At 33.8% G+C, this 15,666-nt stretch overlaps 2 protein-coding genes across 2 annotated transcripts; one reads left to right on the forward strand and one right to left on the reverse strand.

Annotated features, from left to right (window-relative positions):
• Window positions 1–6,688: 6,688 nt before the first annotated feature.
• Window positions 6,689–7,917, forward strand: LOC149891582 (uncharacterized). Its single transcript, XM_090080562.1, has 2 exons — window positions 6,689–7,142; window positions 7,315–7,917. The coding sequence occupies exons 1-2, from the start codon at window positions 6,857–6,859 to the stop codon at window positions 7,803–7,805; spliced, it is 777 nt and encodes a 258-aa protein (XP_089936688.1). The 5' UTR covers window positions 6,689–6,856; the 3' UTR covers window positions 7,806–7,917.
• Window positions 7,918–12,744: 4,827 nt separating this feature from the next.
• LOC149891583 (uncharacterized) lies at window positions 12,745–13,973 on the reverse strand. Its single transcript, XM_090080545.1, has 2 exons — window positions 13,521–13,973; window positions 12,745–13,348 (listed from the first exon to the last, which is right to left on the reverse strand). Exons 1-2 carry the CDS (start codon window positions 13,804–13,806, stop codon window positions 12,858–12,860), a joined length of 777 nt encoding a protein of 258 aa, XP_089936671.1. The 5' UTR covers window positions 13,807–13,973; the 3' UTR covers window positions 12,745–12,857.
• Between the last annotated feature and the right edge of the window lie 1,693 nt (window positions 13,974–15,666).

Here is a 15,666-nt window from a genome sequence, read left to right on the forward strand (position 1 = left end):
TATTTTGTCATTTTTAAGCTCCTTCCCTAATGCCGGAAAATGAAGAACAAACTTTAAGCTAGGTTTTAAACTGTAACGTCGTTTTAGCAGAGATAGCGTGGTTCTTTTGCCTTTTTTTTTCTTTTCACAGATTAGAAACACTCATGGGCTGTTGCACTAAAATCCTATCCTCGTTATGGTTTTTTTAGGGAACAAGCATGACATGAGTTTTTCTTTTCCAAAGCTTCTTAATTAGCTTTTGCATCGATGAATGAGTTTTTGAAGACCTTTTTTTTGATATGAAGCTCACGTTATAAACAGGAAAAAGATCCCTGATTCTACTTTATAATCTCTAGATGTTCACGCGTAATTATCACCGATCATTGCGGTTTTGACGCTTTTCATAATGTATACCACTGCTACGAGCGTAATATCCGTATAGTACATTTGGGCAAAACCATCAAAAATACGATTCTGTTTGTTCAGAAAACTTTGGGAAAATATGTGATGTAATCTCGTTAGTTGAATTCCACAAACAGTACGGCTTTTAACAACTTAAGTCACAAATATACTTACAAGAGATGAGCTTACTTATCTTAGCCACTGACCTACGTGAAAAAAGGGGCGGAGTTGGGGCCGAGAGACCACTGGATTTTTACTATGTTACCAAAGTTACGCCAGTAATATCAGCCTGGTTCCAATTTTACTATGGCAAAGTTCAAGTATTTGTTTCCATTGCATTTTCTCTAGGAAACTGGTTAACTATATCACCCAAAAAATGTATTCCATGTTTATGTTTCATGTTAGTTAGTTAAGGTGAGTTGGTCAATGCATCAGTTTATCGTGCATCACAGTCATAGCATTAACATAAATCATTCTTATTACCATACGGTGCATTTAACATTTTGACACAAGATAGTATTGAAACGCTTTTGTATCAAGTTGCGTGATTTCAAAGGATATAATCGGGAGGTGGATGGGGCTCAAAGAAACCCCTCTGGTGCTTCTCTTTATCTAAATCTGGTCCTGATTTCTAATTCGTAATGCTAAAAAAAGTTTTTATGCGTCTATTTATAAAAACGTTTGTTGTTACTGTGTTTATGATGCTGTTTTTAATATTACTGTGTTTATTGTGCTTATCTTATTATTACTGTGTGTATCGTGTTATTATCAAACTTTATGCTATTCTGTTCAGCGTTTACTTTGTTTTGCTTTTGTTTTTTTCTGCTTTTCGCCGTAAAAAAATCATTCCCCTTGTTAAGCAGAGGAATCCAAGCAAGTATAAAAACGAAGGAAAGTTGCATTTCTTTGGATTTCTTTGGACAAAATTTTGTTTCTTTATTTGTAGTGAGCATTAAAGTTTTTACTTACTCGTCAATAAATGCATTTTAAATACAACTACACTGTTCCACGAGTTTTGCTTTGATCTCTAAAAATGATGGAATGACCGATTCCATACAAACTTTGGCTTTTATAAAAATGGCTGTCTTGAACTCAGTCTACAGAAGGTTCTTATAGAGATACGAAAATCGTTTTCTCAAATAAGCCCCCTATGAAATTTCCTCTCCTGCTCTCATTCTACTATCTTTGGTTTTGATGCTGAAAGTGCAGTATATCTTGGTGAAATCGTTCTTTTGTTCTGTCGTGCAAAACGTGATTAAGTTTTAGGTGTGCAAATCCTTATTAGATTTGTAACTATGGCCACCATCATACGCTTGAAATATATAAACAGTTTAGCAACTCTTTTTTCGGCTACTTACACCGAAATCTTTATCCAAGTATTTTAAACTAACGAACTGTCGATGTTTGTAAGTTTAAAATACTTGGATAAAGACTTCTGTTAAAGCTCTCTATCGTTTATTGTTAACAGAAAGTAAAAACGCCGATGCTAAGTGTTAAGTGCAGAAGTAAGAAGTTACAAGTACTAACATTAAAAAGGCTACTTGATGCCATAAACGCATCGTAATATCATAGCCAATATACCTGACGGTGATTCTGCCCTTGAGTACTAAACATTGTTTGTGTGGGCGAAAAATCTTTAACAAACTCTCATCAAAAATCCGAAAGTTGATTGGTTCAAAATGATGGTTCGGTGTTGAAAACCCGAATATGTTTTGTTATCAAGCTTACTTTTTTTTTTTAATGTTTCTCTGCAAAAGGTCAGTTTCTGTTTTTGCAGAAAGTGCTATAATACTCAAATAAGTATTTTGTGGAGCTTGAGTTTTATTTCTCTAAAAAAACATTTTAAACTTTTTTCTTACACAATGTGAAAGAGCATTTACTCGAAACTAAAGGAATAAGCAATGAGATCTATTTCATTCCCCACAATCGGCCTGTAAGGTTCCGCAACTGTAATCTGAAAACTTGAAATAAAAAAAAAAATACAAAAGTTAAAAGGAAACTAACATGTTAATACAACCTAAAAAGTTCGTTTTCAAAGATATTGTAATAACTTTCCGTCGTGGTAATTCATGTAATTGCCGACCAAAAAGTTCCTACGAAAGAAGTTTAAAATACCATGAATGATGTTCACTAATGTATACCTAACTACTGAAAATGAAAAATCAGGCCTGGGGAACAACTCAACCTGGCGGTCACTCTGGTCCACAGTAAACAACAATATTTCAAAAAAACACTCACTTAAAACGATAGAAAATATTAATAGTTGGAAAAACGGTAGAAAAGAATATTACACAGGTTAACAGCATTTTTGGGGCCAAAGATATTTCAACGAATTTAGGATAACTTTGGGGTCCTGATTCTGAATATGTCATCAGTTTTGCCAGATTGGCTCAAGTTTTTGAGATTTTTCGTGAAATGTGTAAAAAAAAAGACGTAATTTGCTACACGCGCATTAACTTTATTGATATTGTCATGAATACAATAAATTTAACAAAGTAAATGTTGATTTTAGTTTATTTTAACTAGTTTTAGAAAGTAATCTTCAAAAATGAACAAGACATGATAGATAGGAGACATTAAATTGCTGGAAAAGCGCTTTTTATATGATTTTCTTCTATGTGAGCTATTCGGGCAGTCACGCTGTAGATTCCAGCAGTAATCAGCCAACATATGTCTGTCCCATCTGCGTTGGTACCTTTCCTCCATCACCATAATATCCTGATGAAATCTCTCCCCTTGTTCTTCGCTAAAATTTCCAAGGTTTTCTGGAAATCTGTCCAAGTGACTGTGAAGATAATGCAATTTAATGCTCATGTGTACACCCAGATTTCTAAATCTCAATAGCATGTTTTGTACCAGTTCTTCATAACTGTCTGCCTTTTTATTTCCCAAGAAGTTCTTCACTATCAACACAAAACTACACCATGCAGCAGCTTCAATGTCATTCGTTTCCTTAGGAAAATTTGAATCTTTAATGAGTTTCCGATTTTGAGGACCATCAAAGATTCCTGCCTTCAATTTTTCGCTACTAAGACCAGGGAAAGATCTGCAGATGTACATGAAGCAATTACCATCTTTGTCTAATGCCTTTACGAACTGCTTCATTAATCCTAACTTTATGTGAAGTGGTGGTAGAATGATTTTTTCCCTGTCTACCCAAGGTTCGTTCACTATGTTTGATGCTCCTACTGTCAAGGTGTCCCTTGGAGGCCAATTCAGTTTCTCCCAGTGCTGATGTTTTGCTCTACTATCCCACATGCAGATGAAGCAAGGATACTTTGTGCATCTGCTTTGCTGTCCAAGTAAAAAGTTGACCATTTTTAAATCAACACATATCAGCCACGAATGTTCATGGTAGCACAGTTTCTCCAAGACCATTTTGACATTTTTGTATTGTTCTGCAAGTTTAGTTGAGTGAGCTACCGGAACAGATGCACACTGATTGCCATTGTTCAACAAAACACATTTCAAACTCCTTTTAGAACTATCTATGAAAAGCCTCCATTCTTCAGGACAATATACTTGTAAACCCATTTGCAGCGTCAGGCCAGGAATATCCTTACAATATACAAGTAGGTCATCTTCACAGAAAAATTAAAGAAGTGCTTCTTCTCTGGTCCTGTAAGATGTAATTTTAGTTCTAGGCGTCAGACAATTTTTTTCACTTAGCCTTAAAACTAAAAGTTCAGATGCACTTTTTGAGAGGTTGAGGTCTCTTATTAGATCGTTGAGCTCTCCTTGGGTAAATTGTGTAGGTGTTCTGAAACTTCCTTCATATTCTGGTTCACTTCCAGAACTAATGCTTAGCTCCATACCCTGCATTTCATCATCATCAGGTGGGGGAAGGTCAGGTAACATGGTAAACACTGGTACAGGCACATCTTCACAATGAGGGACAGGCCTTCTTGCAGATTCCATGTTAGGATACTCCCATTTTTGTTTCTTATGCTTATTGAATCCTTGCACTTGCACTGCACAGAAATAACAGTCATCATGATGATTTTTTTGCTCTCTCCACACCATTGGAACACCAAATTTGAAGCTTTTTGTTTGTCCTATGCTCCATTTTCGTAATAATTCGATTCATGCTTTGCACACTATGTGTGGTGCCCAAGACTTGTCTTGGTCCCCAAGCATAACCCCAAAATAGGCCAAATACACTTTTTTTATGAAGTCTGTTATGTTTCTTCTATGTTTTTGCAGTGTATATTCACCACAAATGTAGCAGAATGAGTCTGGATCGTTAAGACAACTTCTTCTTGATGAGTTCATGCTTTTCACTGGAAAACAGACAGCAACATAAAGTTAGTGCAAAAATCAAGCTATGAACAAACTTTTAGAACACTAATTAACAAAAAGCTATATTTTCTTGGGAGTAGTACTTGAACTGCTCAGTTCAAGTACTAATCCCAAGAAATTAATGAGATGATGCGTCGCATTTACCAACAAGTGCTATAAATAAGATACCAAAAATATCAAAAACTTGAGCCAATCTGGCAAAACTCATAGCATATTCAGAATCAGCACCCCAAAAATACCCCAAATTCATTAAAATATTTAGGACACCAGTAAATTTTTTTTTTTTTTATTGACCTGTGTTATTTGCACGCATTAAGAACTCCAACACGCAGTTCCTAACACGCGCAACCTAATCCGATCGCAAGTTATTTCCATAGCACAACGAGGTCATTGAGGCATACTTAAAACCAACTTTGATTTGGCTTAGTTTAAGTATGCATGATGATATATTTAATTTATTTGAAACAAACTTGGTTATTTTTGGTTGGTTATTAAATATTTTACTGATTTGTTGTGTAATTTAAAAAAACAAAAACAAAAAAAAAACAGGAGACGTAGAATGGCTTTACAAGTGAAATAGCGTATGGCCTCTCTTTATCAAAGATAATCTCACAGCATAATATTCCCCTGTTGCAAATCATTCTTTGTTTTCTCAAGCAATTTATGATGCAAAAAGTGGTGGTGAATAAGTCTCCGAAACATAAAGAAACAACTGCCGAAGAGTGAATAATTACAATAGCATTCGTAATGAAACCAAATCATCGCTGACAAATATATCGCTAATGTTACTGAAAGACAGCGAAGCACATTTTAAAATGATGACGGAAAGATGTGAGAACGAAAATCAAGCATCGACTAGAACAACCGTCTAAATTAAGCGCAAGGGACATTCGTTTAATACTTAAAATAATTCTAAACAAGGAGGCTTGCTTCTAAGCACGGTGGGCGAAATTAAAATAATTACAAAACAGGTTTACTTTGAAAGATACGAAATGTTTTGTTGTGTCTCTTTAGATGGCCTTGGTTAATATATACTAATTTTTGAAAAAAAGCATGTTCAAGTGTCAAACATTAAAAGTTTATTGGTGGCCCAAAAAGGGCCTCTAAAAAAGAAAAAAATATGTGCCACTTACCCCGGCCTGGAGAAAGTTGCCTAAACACACAGGGTAAGTTGGCACAACATATAAAAAGAGACAAGTTTAGCAACAAAGCATCTATTTGAAGCGCATCTTTTTATGAAAACTCTTGATAATGTTTATCCAAAAATATTTTTCAACATTAACTTTTATTGCCCTTAAGTCGATCGAATAGACTTTTCTTCTATAAAAATAGCATCAACAGCATTTTTGTAACATTTTTGTCTACTTTTCTTTTATAATTTCTCATGTCTGTAGATCTGTAGTGTTGTATAACTTGAGTGAGTTTACGGCTAATGCGAAAAGTTGTAAGTTGGCACACGTTGCAAACTAGCCCGCGATCGTTGTGTCAACTAACCCCAAAAGTTTTTTGCTTACAAAATGGCTTATAAAAAACGAGAAATATTTAGAAACACAAAATGTGACTGGTTAAAGTGAACCATACAACAGCTACATCTATTCGAGTTTACCTGTAGCTAATGCTATTGCTTTTTTAAAATTGAAAAAATAATTTATTTAAAAGTTACAAAATTAGTAAAAAAAAAACACAAAATTCGCTATAACTTCTATGCGCATTTATCCTTGATACTATACTACACTGAAAGATGATAATATCCCTTTACTACACTGAAAGAAGAATTCGCAACCTTATTGCACAGTAAAGCGTGGTCGACATGCTTTTTAAGAGAACTAGGAAGGAGAGTGAAGTTAATCAAATATACGGAAATCTCCAGAACGTTGTTGAAAAGAGCCGTAGAAAGTTCTGTTTTACATTTTTTTTTTATGCATAATTATATAGCTGTAGAAAAACAACGAAGGAGAGTAAAGTCTAGAAAGATTAGGAGATCTCCGGAAACTTTTTTTTGTAAACAACGGAAAGTTCTTTTTTTTTTTACAAAAACCAAATAAAAACACCGACGCTGTTCGACGATGCAGTAATAAAGTTCAATCAGAAAGTCTGCTTGATCAGAGTCTGTCTTGCAAAGTATTTTGCTAAAAGTTAGTTTGCTCTAATTGTACCTTACGACAAATTGATAAGAATGTCACTGTGGCACATACCTGTTCACGAATTAGTACCAAGAGATCCGTTCTGCAACGATATGCTGGAAATCACGTTTCCTCCCTTGAGATATTATCCTCTGTTCGATGACAGATCGAGTGCTCGAGGGATCAGCAGAGAGTTGGATCGATTATACAAAGACGTGCTGGAGCCTCTCTCATACATATCTCGTCTGAAGGGGAACACTGCTGCTAAACCAGAAGGTTTCGTTGTCAATCTTGATGTTAAACATTACAAACCAGAAGAGGTCTCTCTAAAAGTTGAAGGTATGCTCTGATGTTGAGTTTCTGTTATGCTCCGATGTTGAGTTTCTGTTAAGTTTGAGTTTCTGTTCAGTTTCCCTTTGATGTTGAGTTTCTGCTAAGTTTCCTTTTGATGTTGAGTTTCTCTTAAGACTGTACGCTTGCTAAAAACTATGTGATTTTGTTGACTTTTTAGGTCATGTTCTTGAGGTGAGAGGCAAACATCGTAACGAAAACGAGAACGGTTTTGAGTCGAGCGAGTTTCATCGAAAGTACACCATTCCAGACGACGTAGATCCGACAGCCCTTACTTCGAACATCAGCCAAGACGGTGTTTTGCATATTGAAGCTCCTAAGAAGCTTCCTTTAAGCTCAGCTTCTGACGGAGAGTCGAGCAAGGACACTTTTAAGTACGCTTTAGACGTACAAGGCTTTAAACCAGAAGAGATTTCGATTCAAGTGAAGGGTAGAAACTTGATAATTCACGGTGAAACAAAAAGCGAAAACAAAGGTGAGCACGGATCGAGTTTACACCAGAAGCAGTTCACAAGAAACATTGTCTTACCCGATGATGTCGATCCATCTCAGCTGAGCTCTCGTTATACCAAAGACTCAAAGTTATCTGTTGAAGCACCTCGCACTCTTCCTCAAGCTCCATTGAATCTTGAAATCAAGATGGAGGAATAAAGACAGAACGTTAAAAAACGGCTTAACTTATTGTAATTATGCATATGCACAAATGTATTTTTATATATATATATATGGAATTTTTTTGTAAAAAAAGAAAAGAAAACTAGTTAATTTTTTCACCGTGTTTGGAAATTGTGGTTTTGACGCTTCTGATAATGCATATAATTGTTAATTGAGAACTTACACTTAGAAGACAGAAACAAGAAATCTGTAATAGAGTAGTTGCACTTATAATGTATTTCTTAATAAACAATTTAAAACTTTAATGCTCACCATAAACGAAGAAACAAAATGTTAACCAAGGGAATCCAAACAAATGTAAAAACCCTTCGTTTTTATATTGGTTTGGATTCTGGCGTACATTATAGACCTATTCACCGTGCGAATGACGTAAAAAACTGGAGGCGAGCATTTTGTAATTCTAAATCTTGATACTTGTGAAGCGTCGAAGGTCTTGCTAATTTATTTTGTCAAAATTTTTAAGTTTTCAATAATATTTATTATAAACATGGGTCGTAAATGTTGTGTCACAAATAGCAACGTAAATTATTATAAATGTTCCAAATAAGAAACTTTTCGCCTCTCTCAAACACCAGAAGAAAGAAAAAAGTGGATGGCTGTTATACCAAGAGGCAATATATCAGGTAAGAAAGACACCGTGGTTGTGAAAGGCACTGGGCTGTTTGATACGTTTCAACAAAAGATTAATGCAAAGAAAGACCTCGTGATCCTCCATCTGTGTTTAAGTGTGTAAAAACAAATTTAATTCCAAAGCCATCTGCTTTTTCCAGAACTACTTCAAAAACTCATTCAGAAACTAAAAAATTTTAACCTGATGAGTTGTCTGAGTTCAATTTAAAAGATGTTATAAAGTCGTTAAATGGTTTGAAAACAAACATAGGAAACTACAACTTTAATGAAGTTGATATACAATTTAATAGTAAAACAGAGAATCGAGTATTGAATCATTTTCATTATCAATTATTTCATTGTGGAGTTATTTGTATTATAAAAACTCTCTCACAAAACAGAATTACCATATTGAATAGATGGTCCCATATTGTAAAAGCTGTTCGATCTTTAATTACTTATGAGATAAGTAGTAAAAAAAGTCTTTCTTTTTGAACAAACTAGCTTTTTTTTTTATCTGCCATAAAAACAGTAGGTGGTCATGTTGTGTCTATAGTTTTTAATGGTAACAGGGTATATCAGGCATTTTTCAAAAAAATTGAGACAGATGGTTTACCTTGGCGAACAAAAGATAATATATATCTTTTATATGATTATGTACGCCTTTTAAAAAATCTTCGGAATAATTGGATAACTCAAGAACATGAGTTTATTGTTAATAAGGAAAAAAAGTTGCCCAATGGTCTCATATCATAGCATTAAATAAATTAGAATAAGATCAAATGACTAAAATGACTAAGCTTACTGACGTTCCTGTCTTTCCCAAACCAATTGAAAGGCAAAAAGTTGCCTGAAAGTATTTTGTGAAGAAGCAGTGTGTGTCTTAAAATGTCATCCAGAATTTAATGATGCTGATGATACTTTTTGTGTTTGGAAATATGGTTTCAGGGCTCAGTGCTGTTTTCTTAGTACTTGTTTTTTAATATGCTCTCAAATGTTCAGTGTATTTGTTTTTTTTCTTTTACAAAGTTTTGATGTAATTAGGTTTCTAATAATATCTTCAACTGAGGTTGCATCAGCACATTTTTCATGTTTTGAGTATCCTTTTATGTTATTTAGCTTAAAATGGAAAGTTTCTTAAACGAATCCATTATCCATTGTAAGCTACTTCCGTATTACCGAAACCTAAAGAACAGCCTTTAAGTCGTAAATGCTGTAGGATTTTTTTTGGGCAAATGCAAAGTACTTATTGAATCTTACTTCTACTCTAACAGACGGCATTAATTTACTGATTAGAACAATTTCGAAACTGAAATCTCGGAATTGGGGTTCAAAGTAACTATTTCTTTTTAGCCTATGGAAGCAGCTGTTTTTATCAAAGTTACATCAATTTTAATCTTATGACAACAAGTAAATTATACTTAAATTCATGTAACTGCTGCCGTTGCTTTCTTTTAAGCAAACTGGTTTAATTCAAAATATATTCCATTTTTATGTTTCAGGTTAATTAGTTATGGTGAGTTAGTTGATGCATCAGTTTATTATGCACCATAGTCATAGCTTTAAGAGAAATTATTTTTATTACGATATATTGCATTTTACATTCTTAAGAAAGATAGTATTGAAACTCTTAAGTAACCTTTCGCGTGATTTCAAAAGATAAAAACGGAAGGTGGATGGGGCTCAAAGAAAAGCCTTCTAGTGCTTCTCTTTATCTAAATCAGGTCCTGTATAGATTTTGAAAATGTTAAAAAAAGCCTTCATGTGTTTATTTAAAAAAAGTTTGTTTTGTTGTCTAAAAAAAATCATTCCCCTTATTAACTAGAATAATCCAAACCATGGTGTACTTTACAACAGGGGTATTCACCAGTTCTATAAAGTCATAAACTGGAGGCGAGCTTTTTATCCCAGGCATCAGAGAAAAATATTTTATTCTTTGTTGGTCTGTATTATTAAATAGTGAGTTTCAAAATTTTTTGATATGGTTTGTTTTAAGATCTTGGAGAATGAAAATTGTAACAGTTTTTAAAGAATATTTGAAAGCATAACCCAGTGGTTTTGTTCATATTTAGTTGGTATGATTTAGAAATAAGCATTGTTAGAATGCGCACAGAAGAAATGCACGTATTATCAGCTACTTCACGAAATAATATATAGCAATATATTACCCAATGATATACCAAATCACCAGGCACTGTTAATTCCCCACTCTTGATTTTTTCAGTAAAGACTCTGCATTTCTCTTAATAAAAGTACGAGTCATCTGAATCTTTATCATTTCTGAAAATATATCCGAAATTGTAAATCAGAGTCATTTTGACATCTTTAAATAATATTTTTTATAATTCTGTTAAGTTATCAAATATCAAATATTTTTCTTCATTTAAGTAAATACCACATCTCTCACAAGAACGCCCTGATGTAATAAAACCAAGACTAACACTATTATTGTCAAACTGCAAATGTTGTTTTGTTTTTATAATACCAACTTTCTCAAGTATTTGTTGTACAGTAATAAATTATGTACCACCTGATCCTTGTCTGAGTTTCCTAAATCTCTAAAGGATCAGTTGTAAATGTTCCACGCAAAACATATTTATTACTTGTGGATAAGAGGAACCTTGACAACTCCACAAGACCATGATAAAGACTTTACGATGTATCTTTTGAGAAATATTTAAAACGAACTTTTTGAGAAGAGCACAGTTATTTAGCCATGTTTCCGAATTCTAACAGTTTTTGAAGATAAAATCACCAGAAAAGAAAATAGCAGCTCAATTTGAATCGTGTATACGTACATCTGCATAAAGATTATGAATATTAATAATTCTGCAAAATTCAATTATAATTGAAAGAAAATAAATAGTATCATTAGCATCATTAAATTCTGGATGACATTTTAAGACACACACTGCTTCTTCACAAAATACTTTCAGGCAACTTTTTGCCTTTCAATTGGTTTGGGAAAGACAGGAACGTCAGTAAGCTTAGTCATTTTAGTCATTTGATCTTATTCTAATTTATTTAATGCTATGATATGAGACCATTGGGCAACTTTTTTTCCTTATTAACAATAAACTCATGTTCTTGAGTTATCCAATTATTCCGAAGATTTTTTAAAAGGCGTACATAATCATATAAAAGATATATATTATCTTTTGTTCGCCAAGGTAAACCATCTGTCTCAATTTTTTTGAAAAATGCCTGATATACCCTGTTACCATTAAAAACTATAGACACAACATGACCACCTACTGTTTTTATGGCAGATAAAAAAAAAAGCTAGTTTGTTCAAAAAGAAAGACTTTTTTTACTACTTATCTCATAAGTAATTAAAGATCGAACAGCTTTTACAATATGGGACCATCTATTCAATATGGTAATTCTGTTTTGTGAGAGAGTTTTTATAATACAAATAACTCCACAATGAAATAATTGATAATGAAAATGATTCAATACTCGATTCTCTGTTTTACTATTAAATTGTATATCAACTTCATTAAAGTTGTAGTTTCCTATGTTTGTTTTCAAACCATTTAACGACTTTATAACATCTTTTAAATTGAACTCAGACAACTCATCAGGTTAAAATTTTTTAGTTTCTGAATGAGTTTTTGAAGTAGTTCTGGAAAAAGCAGATGGCTTTGGAATTAAATTTGTTTTTACACACTTAAACACAGATGGAGGATCACGAGGTCTTTCTTTGCATTAATCTTTTGTTGAAACGTATCAAACAGCCCAGTGCCTTTCACAACCACGGTGTCTTTCTTACCTGATATATTGCCTCTTGGTATAACAGCCATCCACTTTTTTCTTTCTTCTGGTGTTTGAGAGAGGCGAAAAGTTTCTTATTTGGAACATTTATAATAATTTACGTTGCTATTTGTGACACAACATTTACGACCCATGTTTATAATAAATATTATTGAAAACTTAAAAATTTTGACAAAATAAATTAGCAAGACCTTCGACGCTTCACAAGTATCAAGATTTAGAATTACAAAATGCTCGCCTCCAGTTTTTTACGTCATTCGCACGGTGAATAGGTCTATAATGTACGCCAGAATCCAAACCAATATAAAAACGAAGGGTTTTTACATTTGTTTGGATTCCCTTGGTTAACATTTTGTTTCTTCGTTTATGGTGAGCATTAAAGTTTTAAATTGTTTATTAAGAAATACATTATAAGTGCAACTACTCTATTACAGATTTCTTGTTTCTGTCTTCTAAGTGTAAGTTCTCAATTAACAATTATATGCATTATCAGAAGCGTCAAAACCACAATTTCCAAACACGGTGAAAAAATTAACTAGTTTTCTTTTCTTTTTTTACAAAAAAATTCCATATATATATATATAAAAATACATTTGTGCATATGCATAATTACAATAAGTTAAGCCGTTTTTTAACGTTCTGTCTTTATTCCTCCATCTTGATTTCAAGATTCAATGGAGCTTGAGGAAGAGTGCGAGGTGCTTCAACAGATAACTTTGAGTCTTTGGTATAACGAGAGCTCAGCTGAGATGGATCGACATCATCGGGTAAGACAATGTTTCTTGTGAACTGCTTCTGGTGTAAACTCGATCCGTGCTCACCTTTGTTTTCGCTTTTTGTTTCACCGTGAATTATCAAGTTTCTACCCTTCACTTGAATCGAAATCTCTTCTGGTTTAAAGCCTTGTACGTCTAAAGCGTACTTAAAAGTGTCCTTGCTCGACTCTCCGTCAGAAGCTGAGCTTAAAGGAAGCTTCTTAGGAGCTTCAATATGCAAAACACCGTCTTGGCTGATGTTCGAAGTAAGGGCTGTCGGATCTACGTCGTCTGGAATGGTGTACTTTCGATGAAACTCGCTCGACTCAAAACCGTTCTCGTTTTCGTTACGATGTTTGCCTCTCACCTCAAGAACATGACCTAAAAAGTCAACAAAATCACATAGTTTTTAGCAAGCGTACAGTCTTAAGAGAAACTCAACATCAAAAGGAAACTTAGCAGAAACTCAACATCAAAGGGAAACTGAACAGAAACTCAAACTTAACAGAAACTCAACATCGGAGCATAACAGAAACTCAACATCAGAGCATACCTTCAACTTTTAGAGAGACCTCTTCTGGTTTGTAATGTTTAACATCAAGATTGACAACGAAACCTTCTGGTTTAGCAGCAGTGTTCCCCTTCAGACGAGATATGTATGAGAGAGGCTCCAGCACGTCTTTGTATAATCGATCCAACTCTCTGCTGATCCCTCGAGCACTCGATCTGTCATCGAACAGAGGATAATATCTCAAGGGAGGAAACGTGATTTCCAGCATATCGTTGCAGAACGGATCTCTTGGTACTAATTCGTGAACAGGTATGTGCCACAGTGACATTCTTATCAATTTGTCGTAAGGTACAATTAGAGCAAACTAACTTTTAGCAAAATACTTTGCAAGACAGACTCTGATCAAGCAGACTTTCTGATTGAACTTTATTACTGCATCGTCGAACAGCGTCGGTGTTTTTATTTGGTTTTTGTAAAAAAAAAAAGAACTTTCCGTTGTTTACAAAAAAAAGTTTCCGGAGATCTCCTAATCTTTCTAGACTTTACTCTCCTTCGTTGTTTTTCTACAGCTATATAATTATGCATAAAAAAAAAATGTAAAACAGAACTTTCTACGGCTCTTTTCAACAACGTTCTGGAGATTTCCGTATATTTGATTAACTTCACTCTCCTTCCTAGTTCTCTTAAAAAGCATGTCGACCACGCTTTACTGTGCAATAAGGTTGCGAATTCTTCTTTCAGTGTAGTAAAGGGATATTATCATCTTTCAGTGTAGTATAGTATCAAGGATAAATGCGCATAGAAGTTATAGCGAATTTTGTGTTTTTTTTTTACTAATTTTGTAACTTTTAAATAAATTATTTTTTCAATTTTAAAAAAGCAATAGCATTAGCTACAGGTAAACTCGAATAGATGTAGCTGTTGTATGGTTCACTTTAACCAGTCACATTTTGTGTTTCTAAATATTTCTCGTTTTTTATAAGCCATTTTGTAAGCAAAAAACTTTTGGGGTTAGTTGACACAACGATCGCGGGCTAGTTTGCAACGTGTGCCAACTTACAACTTTTCGCATTAGCCGTAAACTCACTCAAGTTATACAACACTACAGATCTACAGACATGAGAAATTATAAAAGAAAAGTAGACAAAAATGTTACAAAAATGCTGTTGATGCTATTTTTATAGAAGAAAAGTCTATTCGATCGACTTAAGGGCAATAAAAGTTAATGTTGAAAAATATTTTTGGATAAACATTATCAAGAGTTTTCATAAAAAGATGCGCTTCAAATAGATGCTTTGTTGCTAAACTTGTCTCTTTTTATATGTTGTGCCAACTTACCCTGTGTGTTTAGGCAACTTTCTCCAGGCCGGGGTAAGTGGCACATATTTTTTTCTTTTTTAGAGGCCCTTTTTGGGCCACCAATAAACTTTTAATGTTTGACACTTGAACATGCTTTTTTTCAAAAATTAGTATATATTAACCAAGGCCATCTAAAGAGACACAACAAAACATTTCGTATCTTTCAAAGTAAACCTGTTTTGTAATTATTTTAATTTCGCCCACCGTGCTTAGAAGCAAGCCTCCTTGTTTAGAATTATTTTAAGTATTAAACGAATGTCCCTTGCGCTTAATTTAGACGGTTGTTCTAGTCGATGCTTGATTTTCGTTCTCACATCTTTCCGTCATCATTTTAAAATGTGCTTCGCTGTCTTTCAGTAACATTAGCGATATATTTGTCAGCGATGATTTGGTTTCATTACGAATGCTATTGTAATTATTCACTCTTCGGCAGTTGTTTCTTTATGTTTCGGAGACTTATTCACCACCACTTTTTGCATCATAAATTGCTTGAGAAAACAAAGAATGATTTGCAACAGGGGAATATTATGCTGTGAGATTATCTTTGATAAAGAGAGGCCATACGCTATTTCACTTGTAAAGCCATTCTACGTCTCCTGTTTTTTTTTTGTTTTTGTTTTTTTAAATTACACAACAAATCAGTAAAATATTTAATAACCAACCAAAAATAACCAAGTTTGTTTCAAATAAATTAAATATATCATCATGCATACTTAAACTAAGCCAAATCAAAGTTGGTTTTAAGTATGCCTCAATGACCTCGTTGTGCTATGGAAATAACTTGCGATCGGATTAGGTTGCGCGTGTTAGGAACTGCGTGTTGGAGTTC

This window comes from Hydra viridissima, unplaced genomic scaffold (assembly GCF_058129835.1).
Source record: "Hydra viridissima isolate aposymbiotic clone 2 unplaced genomic scaffold, HvirCarnegie_v1 scaffold_2, whole genome shotgun sequence".
Lineage (NCBI taxonomy): Eukaryota > Metazoa > Cnidaria > Hydrozoa > Anthoathecata > Hydridae > Hydra > Hydra viridissima.

Excerpts from the sequence above, each read along its gene's own strand:
- LOC149891583 (XM_090080545.1), bottom strand. The coding sequence starts at position 13,806 with ATGTCACTGTGGCACATACCTGTTCACGAATTAGTACCAAGAGATCCG. Across the intron at positions 13,349-13,520 it reads GGTCTCTCTAAAAGTTGAAG|GTCATGTTCTTGAGGTGAGA; the intron begins GTATGCTCTGAT and ends TTGACTTTTTAG.
- LOC149891582 (XM_090080562.1), top strand. The coding sequence starts at position 6,857 with ATGTCACTGTGGCACATACCTGTTCACGAATTAGTACCAAGAGATCCG. Across the intron at positions 7,143-7,314 it reads GGTCTCTCTAAAAGTTGAAG|GTCATGTTCTTGAGGTGAGA; the intron begins GTATGCTCTGAT and ends TTGACTTTTTAG.